The following is a 17,322-nucleotide window of genomic DNA, read 5'->3' as shown; positions in this document are numbered from 1 at the left end:
TCTCTGTTTATCCTTTACTGTGAAAACATATAGGATTGGACAGAGGAAAATTGTGTACATCTACCATCTTATTACATCTGGCATGATGGAGATAGACAAGTACCTTAGACAAGCTGCGAAGAACCAATTATCTGAATTGGTATTTTCTTTCACAGACAAGCGAGCTGATGAGCAATAGGACATGACAAACTCAAAGATATTAAGAAAGATACATTGCCAGCCTAAAGAATCAGCTATCCCTCAAACAATTGTCATTGGCCTTAGATAGAACCTATAGGGCAAGGCATGACAATACAATGGCTATAGATATGACTGTAAATGTATAGCCATTGGATCTTATCATGATGAAAGATGTTCTTAGCTTTAAGAGCACATGATAAGAGACTATGTCATAGGCAATGAGATAATCAACTCAAGCACTATCCTATGAAAGAGAGTTCTAGAGATTTTTCAAACTCTAGAGCAAGATACTTATCATTGGAAATGATGATATCATGAAAGTACATCCAAGATAAGTCTAAAGCTAAAAAGAGATATGAAATTAAGGCAAAGGCCAAGGGGACTTACCAACAGAGAGAGATAGTCTCAGAGTTAAAGTATAGAGCAAGACCAAACTATCACACATATGAAGCAATAAAGCTCCACATAAGTGAACTCATCATATATAATGTGACACCCATATCATCCCACATATGATAAGATGCAAAGGACAGACAATATATGTAAAGCTCCCCCTTTGTTAAAGACTCATACATGGTATGAATCCAAAGGGCTGTCCTAACACAAAAGCACCAAGGGATTTAGAAGTGAATGATTGACAAACAATCCTTGGGTTACAAATGCAATGATTGCTAGGGGTAATCAAATGATATCAAAAAGAAGGTAAAATATGTGACAATTAAGCTCATATGAATATGGATATATTCAAGTTAAACACATCACACATATGAGTATCTATATTCATGAATAACAAGATATATCAATTAAGCTTATATAATCTAGATACAAAGAAAAAATCAATGAATTGATGTATCTATAATGAATGTGAATGATATGACAATTTAGCATAGCCCCTAAACTAACTCATTCACAAATTAGTTGAGATAAGATTCTTTGAAACCCAAATCCAAGGGGCGAGGAACCCCCTGACTGGATCCGTATTGTCGCATAATAAGGTCTGGGATGTAGAAAGAAGTATTTTCTAAGTCCAGAATTTCTACTTGATTGGATTTAGGGGTTATTAAGGTGAAGGATGTTTGTCCACCTAACTTCCAAAAATGTCCCCTGACGCTCGGCTGCTCAACCAGGATTTCCATTCAGATTGGGTATAAAAATGTGGTCCGAATGACCAAGCATTGAAATCGAAAATGGAGCAGTTATATCATGAGCCTGGGATGAAGACATCGAGTTTAAGCGCGAGCCAAATGTATAGCAGAATGGGAGATCCATAGAAGGGGAGCTCTGGATTTACAAAGACTGCGTCTAAGCCATTAAGGGTTTCTGCTAAGATAGTAGAAACAGGGTTGAATCCATGTGGGACCTGATCAACAAAGTGGAGAATGCTAGGGGAAGCTATCTCAGAGTGTTGGACAGTGAGGTATCGGGCACATACACAAAATAGGAGGGCACTATACCGATACATTTGGTAGGAAAAATTCTTCAAATTTCCATCTAGGGAAAATGCAGTGATAAGAAAGTTGGTTAAGATGCCTCCATTGTATCGAAAAGTAGATGGTTCAAGGTGTTCCCAACAAAATAATCGCTGAATAGTGGCTAGAACACGACCTTCTACCGTAGGAACTACCATGGGCCCCTCAAGCGATACCTTTATTAAAGCACAAAATTCTTCGTACATCGGGCATATTTCTTCTAGGCCGAAACAAAAGACATGGTATTGGGGGTCCCAAAATGAGGTGGCAGTCCTAAGGGAATCCTCGTCTACTAAAATAGTGGGCAAGAGGGGAATGAAATTTTCATTGGGATGTACCATCCATCCAACATGCTCCATGCTTGCGGGGGAATAGAATCGCTGCATCCCTTCGATCAGCTCGTCCGAGTCCATGATCTACCTATATGGAAGATAGAGAATCAAAACTCGGAAAAGCAACTGTAAAGAAAGCCACAGTTTTTTAGTATTTTGGTTAGTTTTCTTTTTTTTTGTAATTTTTACAAAATTATGGATGGATCCTGAAATAGTAAGAGGGGTGGAGAGAAACGTCTACCCCTGCAATTTGAAAATTTGGGGGACATCCCTTGGAGACTGACCACAGATAGGGATTAGATAATGATGATAATCTCAATCTTACGATAAATGGACAGAGGTTCGACACGTGGGTCACGCGAACCTAACAAATTTATTTAAGACAATCTTCGTAATAGAAGATGAGTCAAAAAGGGCAAAGCTTCACCGATACTGGCCGCAAGAAGGGTTAGGAAAGGTCTATCTCTGTGTGGAGAGATAACCTTTGATAGGAAATTGGGCAGAGTTTTGCTGCTACTTGACCGCAAGAGGGGTCAGGGAAGGTCTATCTCTGTGTGGAGAGATAACCTTTGACAAGAAATTGGGCAGAGCTTTGCCGCTACTTGACCGCAAGAGGGGTCAGGGAGGGTCTATCTCTGTGTGGAGAGATAACATTTGACAAGAAATTGGGCAGAGCTTTGCCGCTACTTGACCGCAAGAGGGGTCAGGGAAGGTCTATCTCTGTGTGGAGAGATAACCTTTGACAGGAAATTAGGGACAGCTTTGCCACTACTTGACCGCAAGAGGGTTCAGGAAAGGTCTATCTCTGTGTGGAGAGATAACCTTTGACAGGAAATTGGGCAGAGATTTGCCGCTACTTGACCACAAGAGGGGTCAGGAAGGGTCTATCTCTGTGTGGAGAGACAACCTTTGACAAGAAATTGGGCAGAGCTTTGCCGCTACTTGACCACAAGAAGGGTCAGGGAGGGTCTATCTCTGTGTGGAGAGATAACCTTTGACAGGAAATTGGGCAAAGCTTTGCCGCTACTTGACCGCAAGAGGGGTCAGGGAAGGTCTATCTCTGTGTGGAGAGATAACTTTTGACAAGAAATTGGGCAGAGCTTTGCCCCTACTTGACCGCAAGAGGGGTTAGGGAAGGTCTATCTCTGTATGGAGAGATAACCTTTGACAGGAAATTGGGCAGAGCTTTGCCGCTAATTGAGTATGGAAAAGAATCAGCTGGGTCTGACAAAACTAAAACCGATATAATCTGTTTTGGAAAGAGGGATTGAGGGATTTTGCAAAATTTCTTTGTTGGATAGGACCAAAATGAGGGCGTCTATTGATTAAGAGCATTAATCGTAAGACGGACATTTTTCCAGGGTACAATAATTTGCTTATCCAAAGAATGTGATAATATGGGTTTGCAAACATGACTCCGGACAAAACCAAAGGTTAGACAAAACCTCTAATATTGGGTCAGTTGAAACTGCGACCGAGTGCGCATCGGGCTAGGGTAATGACATCCCTAACAAGAATTGAGGCAACCCAAGGACACCTTTCTAGAACCGCTCGACATGCCCGAAGTGGGCTGGGGGCTTAGTGTATCGCTATTTAGATGACGCTCACATCTTTCGAGAGTAACTGGTAGGCTTAGCTAACTCTAAGCTCACCATGTCCTTAGACAGGACATTGTAACATCTACGTGCACAATATGCTGGGCTATGCAGGGCATGAAGGCTTCAAAGTTCCTCTTGCCAATGTGCATAACAACACTTGTCGGAGGTAATCCAATGCAGCATGAGGTTAATACATCATAGTTTTAACGGCACCACAAGGGCGACGTGCAAAGAGGTGGTGCTTTCACCTCAGACGGATGCGGAATCAGCTGCACTTTGGGTGATGAAATCCCAAGTTGTACAAAAACCGTTACAAGGGCTAGTCACTCCCGGATAAATAGGTATGTAAGTGGGCGCTGAACTCCCATGGTGTGTGCGTGAAAATAAAAAAAGGGTGAGCCTAGGTGCCTCCCGGGGCGTTTCGCGAATAAATTGCGAGCTTTGGCTCAAACAATTGCATTGCTAGCCTTGGCTATAAACTTTTTGCGGCAATTAGCAATCCCTGTAGAAAAGACACAACAAGTATATATATGTATTGAAAAGTAAACCTAACCCTTGTTTTTGTTTTTTTTGTTTAGCTCGTCTAGAGCGTTCGCAGCTTGCAAATACCCCTGAAGGCTTTTTCGAGTTAAGAATAACCCAAGAAGGGAGAAAACAAATCAAATTAGTTGATTTCAGACTCTTCGAAAATGCCAATTTAGTTATATGGAGCTACAACCTTTTAAATTTGATAACAGGCTCTGCTGAGAGAGATTATCATGTTTTTAGGTATTCCCAGCAGAGTCGCCAGTTTGTGGGAGCCAGTTTTTTCCCTCGTTGCGCAGGACGGCGGGGGATCACCACAATCGAGTTTTCAGTAAAAGGGGGGTGTTATTTGATCTGCACATCTTACGAACTCAGGACCGAGGTCCTAACTTCATGAGATAAAGAGTTGTCAGAGTCACTACCTAAGTTTAAGGACTAGGACCCGTGTCTATTCTTTTAATGAAATGAGCAATAAGGCTCGAATTTCGTTGGAAGAATAGTAATCGGGGGTTCTTTTTCTCTGGGCTTGTGAACCTTATATTTTGCTCTGTTTGCCTTAAGGCGTGGTCCTTACAGATGTCTGGGTAAGGGTCGTGGTTACAATTGGGGAAGGTGTTAAGCACCCCTCTTGCCCGGATTAAACCCGGTCTCTTTACTTAGATTGGCATTATTGAAAGGATTTGGAATGAAATAGTTTGATTATTTATTCCCTTGTTAGATTATGCTTAATTCCGAATGTAAATGAAGTGAATTTACAAAAGAAAAATGAAAATAAGCGATAATTAATCTGATCGATATTTTAAGTGGCTTTCGGTAGAGCTTGATTTCGCAACTTACTCACAATACAGATTAATCAAAATCAAACGGAAAACAATTGTACAAAAAGTAGAGAAGGCGGAGGGATTTATATCATAATGTGCCTAGGCTTAGCCCTGTGGATTATGATGTCACCACCTCGCACCGTCTGGGTGCAGAAAGCTGTAAATTGCAGAAAGCAGTAAAGTGAGGAGGTAGGGGGCTTAAAGTGAAACCCTCCCTAGTCGATTTGTAAATACCCCAACAGAAAAAATAAACGAATTACATCCTTTTTTAGGGTTTGTATCGTAAGTTGCTTTTGGCAGAGCCTGATTTTTCAACCTATTTAACAACAGGAAAGTAAATGGATTACATTTTTTAGGTTTTTTATCGTACCTTTTGGCCAGCGTAACCGCGCTTTGCTTGAGAGGGAGGCTTCAGAGAGAGCCTCAGGGACATCGCCTGTCTCCAGGTCCTTCTGTAGAAAGCAAAAGATTCACATCAGAGATTGCATTTTTCAAAGTAATCCAAGCTGAAAAGAAAAGAGGAAGGTATGGAAGAATACCTCTCCTGAGGTCAAAGGACCCATCAGCTCAGTAGAAGCCCAAACTCTGTAGTCTCCTGATCGAAAATGCTCATCTGGGACGATAAATCCCTGTGTCCGTAGGACCCCTCGCCGAGCCTCAGGTACCCAGTCTGTGGTCCTCAAACTACCAGCAGGATCGTAAGGGATCCTCTGACTCTCGTGCCCTAACGACTGTCGGGCAATCCTACCAGGAAGGTAGACGGCTAGTCCCATGTGGCAAACAAACGTCATTGTTCTCTTTAGACAGATTTATCTGCCGTCGTCTCCCACCATCTCTCAGTGAGAGCAAAAACAAAGCCTGTACCCACCCCCTCAGAATCGGTATAGACAAATCTGTCTAAACCAGCACTAACGGCGGAGAGAGAGGGGCCTGTTGCTGGCAATCGGGGAAAAGAGCCAGTGGTGGTGTCTTCTTCGACGTCTGCTCCTCCTGTGAGGGCAGCTCCTCGCCCGCCAGTTGCACTGAGGGCTCATGCCCGAGGGTCTAGTAGATGAGGTACTGGACCTGATTCTTCAGGAGCTGGTTCTTCTTCACTTCCCGAGTGCATTTCTTTGCCATGTTGGATGATACCTTCCTGTGACAGTAGAGAGGAGTTTGAGTTAGTTTGTCCACCAGGGGCGATTGGATATCCTATCCTAGAGTCTTTTGTTGGGGTAAGTGAATTTTGATTATGCATTAATTTCAGAACTTTGAAATTTGCTTACACTTCTGATTTGATTCTTGTTTGACAATTGCAGATCCCTCGCCACCAGGCGAATTAGATGTTGCTGATGATAGGTGCTCTATGGTCACTTGCCAGTGAGGTGATAGGAACAAATGAGATGTTGACTGCAGCTCGACAGGAGGACAAGCAACTTATTACAGGACTCCAAGATTAGATAGAGACTTTGAGGTAGAGGTTGGCTGCAAGCGAGGGTCCACAGACCAGACATGTATTTGCTCTTCCCATTTCTGAATTTGAATTCCTGTACCTATGATTTGATATATCTTGATGCTCTGATACATCTTATGGGTACAGGGGAGGAGGCAGAGGTGAAGAGACCTTGAGCCGGAGGAGGTGTACAAGCCAGAGATGCCTGTAGTAGAGGGTTGGGACAGCGCCGACAATAGAGACGATGATGACTATGTCCCAGAGGACCCTGAGGTTGCTGAGACTACCTTGCCTGATCGCAGGCGGGGTAAGAGATTTGCGGGACAGAGCACTGCTCGAGCGACGAGGGTGAGGGTTGGAGTTGGTCCTAGATGTGCCTCCCCCTCCGGAGCCAGACATCGGTCCTAGTGACAGAGCAGCCGCAACTGCTGGAGATGAGGTGGGTTCGACTCGCGACAGGCTTGATACCGGGATCGGGCTCACTAGATCGTTTGCTGGGTGGTGTCTAGGTTTCAGGGGTTGGAGTCCAAGGGGGTTCTTCAGCTTCCCAGCCTAGGACATACATGTCTTCCCCTTTCTTTATTTGGGATCCTCCATAGCAGGATCTAAGAGATCCACCGCCGCCAGAGCAGTGATTTCTCTTTGTTTATGTTTTTTCTTTTTCTTGTTCTCTTTTTTTTTACTCCCCCATTTGGGGATGGGTTTTGTATTGATAAGACATATATATGGATCACTTTTGACTTGTTTTCTTTTATCTTTAATTGTGTTTGTTGTTTTTGAGAGAAAAAGTGGATTTTTGTATAAATAGACATCTATTCTAGATGGGTATTTATACAAAGATGCCCCTAGTATAGTTCTAAAAGCAACTTGGATTTTGAATTTTGTATTTGTTAGCAAAGGTTGAGTTTGATCTTGAGCATTTTGTATTTTTAGTGAAGGCTAAAAATACAAAATGCCCCTTGCATGGTTTCTTAATGATTTGATCGTGTATTTTGTGTTATTAATCATATTTATATGATTAATAATACAAAATGCCCCTAGTGTACTTATTCCCATCGACAAGAAAAAGCTAAATACAAGGTGAAACCAAGGGTAGCAATTTTATTGCAGCAAATGGGAGATACATCCTGATAGTCACAGACTGTAAGGTTGCATTCCTTCGAACGTTTCTTTTTTGTACACGGAGTACCAAACTGGATTTTGTTCTTCTGAGAACAGCATATGGAATTCTGAGTCGATCTTCTGGGATCTGTACACAAGATGCTGAGCTGACCTTTTGCGACCTGTACATGGGGTACTGAGTTGGTCTTCTGAGATCCGTATATGGGATGCTGAGCTGATCTTCTGCGATTTGTACACGGGGCACTGAGCTAGACCATGACCTTCTGAGATAAAGGAATTCGTTGTGCTTTCCTTCAACATATGATTACCTTAGCTGGGCAAGGATTTTAGCTGAGGGGAGAAGACATAATTTCTTCTGTTTTTCTGAATTCCTATGTAGGGAGGAAAGAAATGAGACTTGACTTTACTGAAACAAATGCTTTTGATTTATTTTAGGTAAGTCGAAACCCTAGATAGATGAGTTTGAATGTTCTTATTCATAGGCAGTGTTCCCTGCCCCTGGTTTTTAATCATGGTCCAGAGACCCTTTAGATTGATTGAAGTATTAACTCATCTTGTTTTGAATTAAAGAATTCTTTGACTGATCATTCCACGGATATGCCCTGCCAATAATCAAGTCATCCTTTGCGGATTTTCAACTTGACGGACTGTTAATACCTTAACTTTTGCTAGAAACATATTTCAGGTTATGTTTCTACATGTATGATGATCCTAACTTTTGCCTAAGCCGCCCTTTCAGATTTTTGACTTAGCGGATCTTCAGATCTTCTTGTTCTGGACATTTGGAAGACTTGTGGGGATCTTGAGTAAGGTTTTGTTCATTTTTACCAACTATGACCGAGCCTGAGATGATCAGATTGCCTACGTACCCCAAAGAAAAGGTTGGGATCAGATCCACATAGTTCGAGGCTTTCTACGGGGAACTAGTTGGGTGTTTTGGCTTTGCCAAATGGATTGACTGAACCTGGGTTTGTCAGGCGGCCTACGTACCCCAAGAAAAGGCTGGGATCAGGTCCTGCGTCGTTCATACTTTGCTAAGGAAATAAAAGACAAGTAAGTCTTTTTTTTGTTTTAGTTGGCACAAAGAGGGCCCTTGATGTTTTAAGAATAGTATCTTTTTAACTGATCGAGGTTAGTGGGTTCAGGAATTCTATCCCCATTTTGGTCAAGAAGTCTGAAGGATTTTCCGGGCAGGATTTTATCGACGATGTAGGGGCCAGACCAGGTAGGTCTAAAATTTACTTGTGGGTCGAAGATAGAAGCTCGACATTCCCTAAGCACCATATCCCCTTCTCCGAGTTCACGGATTCGAACCTTCTTGTTGAAAGCCCTTTTCTAATCTGCGCTGATAACCCTGTACATGGTAGGCTGCTTTCAACCTTTTCTCATCCATCATACACAACTCTTGATGACGAATACGGGCCCATTCAGATTCCGGCAGATCGCTTTCCATCAGGATTCTGAGTGAAGGGATTTTCAACTCGATGGGTAGGACTGCTTCCATGCCATACGTGAGTGAATATGGAGTGGCTCCAGTAGATGTGCGGACAGACGTTCTGTATGCCCAGAGCACATATGGGAGCTTATTTGACCAATCTTTGTAGCATCGAGTCATTTTTCGAATAATAGTTTTGATATTCTTATTGGCTGCTTCGACAGCGCCATTAGTCTGAGGCCGGTACAGATACGACTTGTGGTGTTTGATTTTGAACTCTTGACACAATGATGCTACTTCTTTCTTGAAATGAGAACCATTGTCTGATATCAACTTGTGAGGGACTCCATATCTACAGATGATATTTGCCCCGATGAACTTTGCGACTGATGCCGAGGATATCGAAGCGTACGATTTTGCTTCAATCCACTTAGTGAAGTAATCGATGGCAACTAGTATGTATTCGTGCCCACTGGATGACTTGGGAGAGACTTTGCCAATGATGTCAATACCCCAGACTGAAAACGACCACAGCGATGTAAGTGAGTGAAGTTTTGACGGCGGTACATGTATTAAGTTAGCATGAATCTGACATAAGTGGCACGTTTTGACAAACGAAAAGCAATCTGCTTAAAAGATAGTCCAGAACTAACCCAGACGAAGGATCTTCCGTGCTAACATCTTTACATTCATGTGAGGGCCACATATACCAGAGTGAACATCTTCTAAAATTTCTGCGGCTCTATCTTCATCAACACAAAGGAGCTGAACTCCATCAAAGGATCTGCGGTGGAGGTCCCCTCCACAAATGACATACCGAGATGCTAACTTTGGTAATGCTCTTCTTTCCTTTAAAGAGGCCTCTGGGTGGTTTCCTCTGCTGGAGATAAGATTTTTGATATCAAAATACCAAGGTTTCCCATCTGGACATCTGGCTGCTATCTGAACCACGTGTATGTGCGCTGGGACTACACGTCACTTTATCGCCAACAGAAGGACCTTAACCCCAACTGGAATATCGACCATGGATGCAAGGGTGGCTAGCACATCAACGAACCTGTTTCTCAGTGTAGAGATGTAGGTGAAGCTGATGTTGTGGAAACTCTTTATCAGGTTCATAAGATAGGTGTGATAATGAATCAACCTATCTTCTTTGGTGAGCCACTTTCCATTTGTTTGACTGATGATTAATAAAGAATCTCCGTACACATCGAGGTCTTGTACCTCCAAGTATAGAGCTACTTCTAGGCCAGCTATGCAAGCTTCGTACTCAGCCACATTGTTGGTGTAGTCAAAATCTAATTTAATAGAGATTGGTATGTGCTCATCTCGACGTGAAACAAGGACAATATTGATCCCTTTGCCTTTGGAGTTGGACGCTCCATCAAAGTACATGGTACATGTAGTAAGATTAGGCGCATCCATGATCGTCATGATTCCTTCGTCTGGAAATTCACGGCTCAGCTCTGCATCTTCAGTGGGTGCATCAGCTAACTGTTCTGCAATGATTCTGCCTTTGACAGACTTCTGGGTGACATACGTGATGTCAAATTATGACAACAACAGCAACCAACGTGCGGTTCTGCCAATCTGGGCTGGTTTCTCGAAGAGATACTTCATCAGATCCATACGAGAGATGAGGTAGATTCTTTGTGATAACAAGTAGTGTCTAAGCCTTTGAGTGGCCCACACCAATTCTAGACAAATTTTCTCCAACTGAGTGTAATTTAGTTCATAATCTAGCATCTTCTTGCTGAGATAATAAACTGGCATTTCTTTTCTCATTTCTGGATCTACTTGCGCCAACATACATCCAAGGACGTATTCGTGGTTGAAAGATACAAAAGAAATGGCCGTCCGGGGACTACTGGTGATAGAACTAGAGGTGATAACAAACATTCTTTGATCCTTTCGAAGGCTTGCTGACATTCAGGGTTCCACTGCTTGGACACATTTTTCTACAGAAGCTTGAAGATTGGCTCGCATGTACTGGTAAGCTGAGTGTTGAAGCGGCTTAAGTACTGAACTTTTCCCAAGAATCCTTTAATTTCTTTTTCTGTTTGTCGAGTCTGCATTTCTTGGATTGCTTTGACTTTGGCAGGGTCTACCTCGATTCCTCTATGGCTGACAAGGAAACCTAGTAATTTTCCAGAAGTGACTCCAAAAATACACTTGTTCGGGTTTAGCCGGAGTTTGTTCTTTGCAATTCTTTCGGGGAATTTTCTCATTGTACGGACATGATCTAATCGATCTTTGGCTTTTACAATCATGTCATCAACGTATACCTCTACTTCCTTGTGAATCAGGTCGTGTAAGAGGGTAGTTGCAGCCCTTTGATACGTTGCACCAGCATTTTTGAGGCCGAATGGGATTACTCTGTAGCAATAGGTTCCCCACTGCGTAGTGAATGCCGTCTTGGTCTTATCTTCTAGAGCCATCTTTATCTGATTGTATCCTGAAAATCCATCCATGAAGGAGAGTAAGGCATGACCAACCGTGTTGTCGACGAGAACGTCAATTTGAGGCAGAGAAAAGTCATCCTTCGGACTAGCTCTATTTAGATCTCTAAAATCAACGGAGCAACGCACTTTTCCATCCTTCTTAGGCACTGGGACAATGTTTGCTAACCACTCAGGATATGTGACAACCTCTAGAAATCCTGCTTTCAACTGGTTTGTCACATCATCTTTGATTTTAAGAAGTCATTCAGGCCTCATTTTTCTTAGCTTTTGCTTCTTTGGCTTAACTTCTAGGTAGAGAGGGATATGATGCTGGACAATGTCCTCACTTAATCCTAGCATATTTTTGTAAGACCAGGCAAAGACCTCTTTGAATTCTTTTAACAATTTGATTAATTCCGCACGCTCTTCGGGTGATAAGGTTTTGCCAATCTTAATCTCTTGAGGGAGGGATTCAGTGCTTATGTTAATAGTTTCAAACTCATCTTCTAAGGGTTTTGCTCGATGTTGCTCCCTTTGTTCGATTAGTTTCTTAATCTCGAGGGGAGTTTCATCAGCTTCCTCGTCTGAGAAGGTTTGGTCGAAGTTATTTAAAGCATTAGTTTCAATATCATCAAGAGACAAAGATGAGTACAAAGAAAGTTCTTTGATTGATTCAAAAGATACATCAGAAGAACTGACTGACGCACCTTTTTCAGACTCATTTGCAGTGATAATATTTTCAGAAGACGAGTTAGAATCGTAAGAGGAGTCTGACTCAAGAGAAGAGAAGTCTGTATCTGGAGAGATAGCTGCAGTGAGGAGTGGGACGAAGGTGTCTGCCCAGTTGGAGAGCTCTGAATTACCAGCATTGGTAATCATACTTTGAGGGGAGAACAATGGAACGGATTCCTTGATCATGCAGACTGTTAGAGGGTCTTCTTGGAACATTGATTGCATCAGTACCGGTTCAAGGTAATCTACCCAATCAAACTTCAAAGTTTCTACACGTCTGTATTGCTTTTGCCACCAAATGTCATCTTCTTCACCTGACCAACCTGTAGCAAAGAAGATCTGAAACCTAGGAACTATCTCGCCTATGATAGGATGTATAGACCACTCTGTGAAACCATAGTAAAGGAAATCTTCTCCTTCTCGGCAAAACTGACGAGTCAGGGTTTGCTTGATTTCTGGCATTAGCATGACCTCACCAGCTTACCAGCTTTTTTGTATGCCCGACTTCGAGATAGACTGCGATACATATCTTGTTCCTCTTGATATGTGTTGTGATAACCCAGACCAGTTGTTCCAATGTTGGAAGGAAACTGCAGATCATCAAATTGAACTGCTCCTTGTTGATATCGTCCTAATCCCATTCCGGGGATGTATCCGTTGACACCAAACACAATAGGTACTATGGGGTTGATCCTAGGATCATCGAGTCTGCAACTTTCCAAAGAAAGGTCAAATGAAGGATTATCTACTTCAGATTGATATGATTTTTGCTCGAGATCGGCGCAAATAGCGAGAGGATATGATTCTTCTTCCTCGTCCTCGTGTATGTAGTTATGGTTGTCAGTACCCCATTGATATAGTTCTGTTCTGTATATAAACGAAGTTGAGGAGCTAGATGATTTTGGACTTTCCATTTTGGACTTGAGTCTTAGCGCTCAATCTTCCAAACGTATTGGTTTCGAGTGTGAAACTTTATACCTGAGGAAGGGAAAGTACACTAGTTTAAGATTTTATCCATCCAAGGTGAAAGAGTTTATGCAAACAGATGGCAAATACAAACAAAACTTTTATTTATTTGTATGTCTGACCAATATTTACAAAATTTGTATATGAAGGCTTGTGTTAGCCTGACTTCTAACATTTTTACAGGAGTTTTTGCAAAACAAAACAAAAGAAACTCGACATCTTCTGGACTATAATAGGCTATAATCTCGCAGTCTTGAGTTGGGTAGAGGGCCACGCATCGTCAGAAGAATCTGCAGATTCAGTCTCTAAGTAGTAGTCCAGATGCACCCTTTTTGCACGAGGGACGTAAATGTCGAACGAGGGACGTAGAATAGAACATCCTGCCGAGATTTGAGTTGATTTGTCTTGGCGGGTAGAATTGCATGAGAGGTTCCCAAGGTTGCTGCTTGGCTCCGAACTGGCGCATGATTCGGTGAGGGATGTAGAAGGAAGTGTAGTCTAAGCCGAGAAGACAAACATATTCAGCTCTGGCAGTTTTCTGCCGCAGGTTCTTAACCAATCAAACCAATCAGATTCCCTGTTGAATTGCACTTGCGTTTTCCATGACCCAAAGTTAGAGATGCATGGGGTTGTCCGGGAACCGGGTTTTGCTATGTGGAGCTTTAGACATAACCAAATATACAAGAGACTAGGGCACCTTGAAAAGGGAAGGTGAGGATATTTAGAGACACGGTCTAGCCCCCTGTAGGTTTCAGCGAGTATGGTGGGTATGGGATTAGCATCTCGTGACAATTGATCAACCACGCTGAGAAAGGCAAGGGTAAGAATGTTATCTTCCTGACACATAAGGAATTTGGCGTATACAAAAAGTGTATATGCCTGATATCGACATTGCTGGAATGTTAGATCCTCTAGATCTCCTTCCGGGGCATAAGCGTCATTGACTCTATCTAGGTAAAGGCCATCTCAAGACATGAAGTCTTCGGGGTCATGACCTAGAATACAAAGTAGTTGTTGACATGCAATTTTGTTCATTCCGTACCTAATTTCAGGGCGGATGATGGATCCATTCTGAGGGTACTGCAAAAGGGTGCAGGATTCTTCAAAAGTGGAACACACTTCCTGAAGACCGAAACGAAAGACGTGGTAGCGGGAATCCCAACAGTTAACTGCTGCTTTGAGGAGGTTCCAATCTATGGGGATAGAATCATATAGGGGAAAAGTTTGCTCATTCTCTGTGAGATAACTGAACCATAGATAACTCCTCGATTCCCCACAACTTTGTATCCATTTAAACATCATTTCTGCAGACATAGTCTGTTCCATACAGAAGATAACAAGGAAATTCTTAGAAAAACAAAAGGTTGATACAATACCTATGCACATACTTTTTATTTATTCACACTTTCTTTTTATTTTACACAAAGGCCTTTGACAGGCTATTTACAAAGCAAAATACAGTAAAAGAAAAGAAAGACGATGTTCTCTGCCTTCTAAGTAAACTGGATCGACGATCGGCGGAGGAGGTTGCAGGAAGGATTTCTGCTTTGAGTTCGGAGTAGTAGTTGGTTGCCACTTCATTTGTATGTGAAGAGGCTAGATCATGAGAGGAAAGAGTTTCCCTCTTATTCCATTTTGAAGCGACGGTCTTAGCGAGTTTATTGGAAAACTCTATTGGAGGCAATAAGTCGATGATTGGTTCGAGGATCTCCTGTCTGGCTCCATCCTGACGCATGATGCGACTTAGAATATAAAATGAAGTGTCTTCGAGACCAAGGAGCTAGATGTAAGAGGATCCTCGCGAAGATAGAACATTGGGGCAGTACCCGTGTATCTTCCAATAGATGTTCTCAGCTTTTAAACCTGACATCCATGCATGCCATCCGGATATCGATTCCAAGTGTTGGAAATGATGCCAATTATGGAAGTTGTATATCAAAACATCTAATCGGGATCCTGGGGTGGCGATGTAAATTTTTAACAAAGCCAGATGTAAAGGAGGATAGGAAAGCCTCTGCATTGACGATCAGGATTATCTCGACTTTTTGTCCAATCCGTTTAAGGTTTCGGCTAGGGTGATAGGTACCAGATTTGCCCCGTCAGGAACCTGATCGAGTATGTTGAGAATGCGAAAGGAAGCTTCACCATATTCTTGTCTAGTGAGATATCTAGCATAAACACAAAACAAGAGAGCCTTGTGACGAGCTGTCTGGTAAGCGAGATTATCCATATCATGAACTGGAGAAAAAGCCTCAATTAACTGATTAACAAGAACTCCTTCTGAAGTCATAAAGTCAGAAGGGTTTTGCCCTTGGAAGCAAAAGTGCTTTATGACTTGCTAGACATAACCTGACCTATCAATAGGTCTGACAGTGGGTCCATATTCAGGCACTCCTAGTAGGGTGCAGAATTCCTTATAGGTTGGGCAGATTTATTCTAATCCAAATCGAAAAACATGATTATCTTTGTCCAAAAATTGAGCGGCAGCTCGGGGGAGATTCCAATCAACCTAGATGTACGAAAGCAAAGGAAATTACTTCTCGATAGGGTTGATGAACCAACGACTGAAATCGAAACTCTCGACATTGTAGAAGTTGTGCATCCAGCCATCCAATTCTTTCTGGTGGTTCATGATCTATCTACACAAAAGATAGAGAACCAAAAACTCGGTAAAGCAATTGTAAAGAAATCAACTGTTTTTTTGGTATTTTGGTTAGTTCTTTTTCTTTTTGTAATTTTTACAAATTTATGGACGGATCTTAAAATAGCAAGGGGTGGAGAGCAACGCCTGCCCCTAGAGATTTGACAACTGGAAGACATCCCAGAAGGATTTGAACTTGATTAGGATTTAGATAAAGATCTATTCCTAATTTCAAGGTGACAAATGGACAAAGGTCCGATATTTTGGGTTATGATAAAAGTTTAGGCTCAGTACATCTTCTGATGAGAAGGTATATTCAATAGAAACCTGACATTTTGAACGTAACAGACCAAGAAATGTGCATTCCATTGATAGGAAATGAAGACAAATTTTGCAGAGTTTTCCCCTTATTTGTCACTAAAGAGGTCAAGGAAGGATTATCTCTTTGTGGAGAGATAACCTTTAACAGAAATTTTAGTAGAGTTTTGCTGCTATTTGACCGCAAGAGGGGTCACGTAAGGTTTATCTCTATGTGGAGAGATAACCTTTGACAGGAAATTGGGCAGAGCTTTGCCGTTATTTGACCCCAAGAGGGGTCACAGAAGGTTTATCTCTATATGGAGAGATAACCTTTGACAGGAAACTGGGCAGACTTTATTGCTATTTGACCGCAAGAGGGGTCACAGAAGGTTTATCTCTGTGTGGAGAGATAACCTTTGACAGGAAATTGGGCAGAGCTTCGCTGCTTGTTGACCGCAAGAGGGGTCACGAAAGGTTTATCTCTGTGTGGAGATAACCCTTTACGGGAAATTGGGCAGAGCTTTGCTGCTATTTGACCGCAACAGGGGTCAGGGAAGGTTTATCTCTGTGTGGAGAGATAGCCTATGACATGAATTTGGGCAGAGCTTTGCTGCTATTTTTGTACATTCCCTTTAGTTTTATCTTTAAAAGGGGAGACTAGGATTGTTTTGAACGGGGTAAACTTCATTTGAACAGGGCTTCGCCGCTTTAAAGTTTGAAAAAGAAGCAGCCGAGTCTGACAAGATTAAAACTAAGATAATCTGATTTGAAAAGAAGGATTGAGGGATTGCAAAATTTCTTGTTGGATAGGACCAAAATGAGGGCGTCTTTTGATTAAGCACATTAACCGTAAGATAAACATATATCCAAGGTACAATAGTTTGCTTATCCAAAGAATGTGATGATATGGGTTTGAAAATATGATTTTGGACAAAACCAAAGGTTAGACATAACCTTTAATTTTGGGTCAATTGAAACTGCGACCGAGTACGCATCGGGCTAGAGTAATGACATCCCTAGCAAGAATTGAGGCAACCCAGGGACACCTTTCTAGAACTGCTCAACATGCCCGCAGTGGGCTAGAGGTATAGTGTATCCCTATTTTGGATGACGCTCACATCTCTCGAGAGTAACTGGTAGGCTTACCTAACTCTAAGCTCAACACGTCTCTAAGGACATGGTAATATCTAAGTGCACAATATGATGGACTATGCAGGGGATGAAGGCTTCAAGGTCCCTCTTGCCAATGTACTTAACAACACTTGTCAGGGGTAACCCAACGCAGCGTGAAGCTAATACATCATCGTTTTAACGGGGACACAAGAGCA

General features: G+C 42.2%; 1 protein-coding gene across 1 annotated transcript; it reads right to left on the bottom strand.

Moving 5' to 3' along the window:
• Positions 1 to 8,779: 8,779 nt before the first annotated feature.
• LOC143883137 (uncharacterized) lies at positions 8,780 to 10,843 on the bottom strand. Its single transcript, XM_077386493.1, has 4 exons — positions 10,607 to 10,843; positions 9,906 to 10,441; positions 9,568 to 9,791; positions 8,780 to 9,432 (listed from the first exon to the last, which is right to left on the bottom strand). The coding sequence occupies exons 1-4, from the start codon at positions 10,841 to 10,843 to the stop codon at positions 8,780 to 8,782; spliced, it is 1,650 nt and encodes a 549-aa protein (XP_077242608.1).
• Between the last annotated feature and the right edge of the window lie 6,479 nt (positions 10,844 to 17,322).

This window comes from Tasmannia lanceolata, unplaced genomic scaffold, assembly GCF_043159265.1.
Source record: "Tasmannia lanceolata isolate RefF3 unplaced genomic scaffold, GAP_Taslan_0.1 ptg000008l, whole genome shotgun sequence".
In the NCBI taxonomy this organism is placed as follows: domain Eukaryota; kingdom Viridiplantae; phylum Streptophyta; class Magnoliopsida; order Canellales; family Winteraceae; genus Tasmannia; species Tasmannia lanceolata.
The sequence above is the reverse complement of the archived record's forward strand: the minus strand, read 5'-3'. Positions and strand labels throughout refer to the sequence as shown.

Excerpts from the sequence above, each read along its gene's own strand:
- LOC143883137 (XM_077386493.1), bottom strand. The coding sequence starts at position 10,843 with ATGTCAGCAAGCCTTCGAAAGGATCAAAGAATGTTTGTTATCACCTCT. Across the intron at positions 9,792-9,905 it reads GTTGGGGTTAAGGTCCTTCT|AGGAAACCACCCAGAGGCCT; the intron begins GTTGGCGATAAA and ends TATCTCCAGCAG. Across the intron at positions 9,433-9,567 it reads ACGGAAGATCCTTCGTCTGG|TCTGGGGTATTGACATCATT; the intron begins GTTAGTTCTGGA and ends GGTCGTTTTCAG.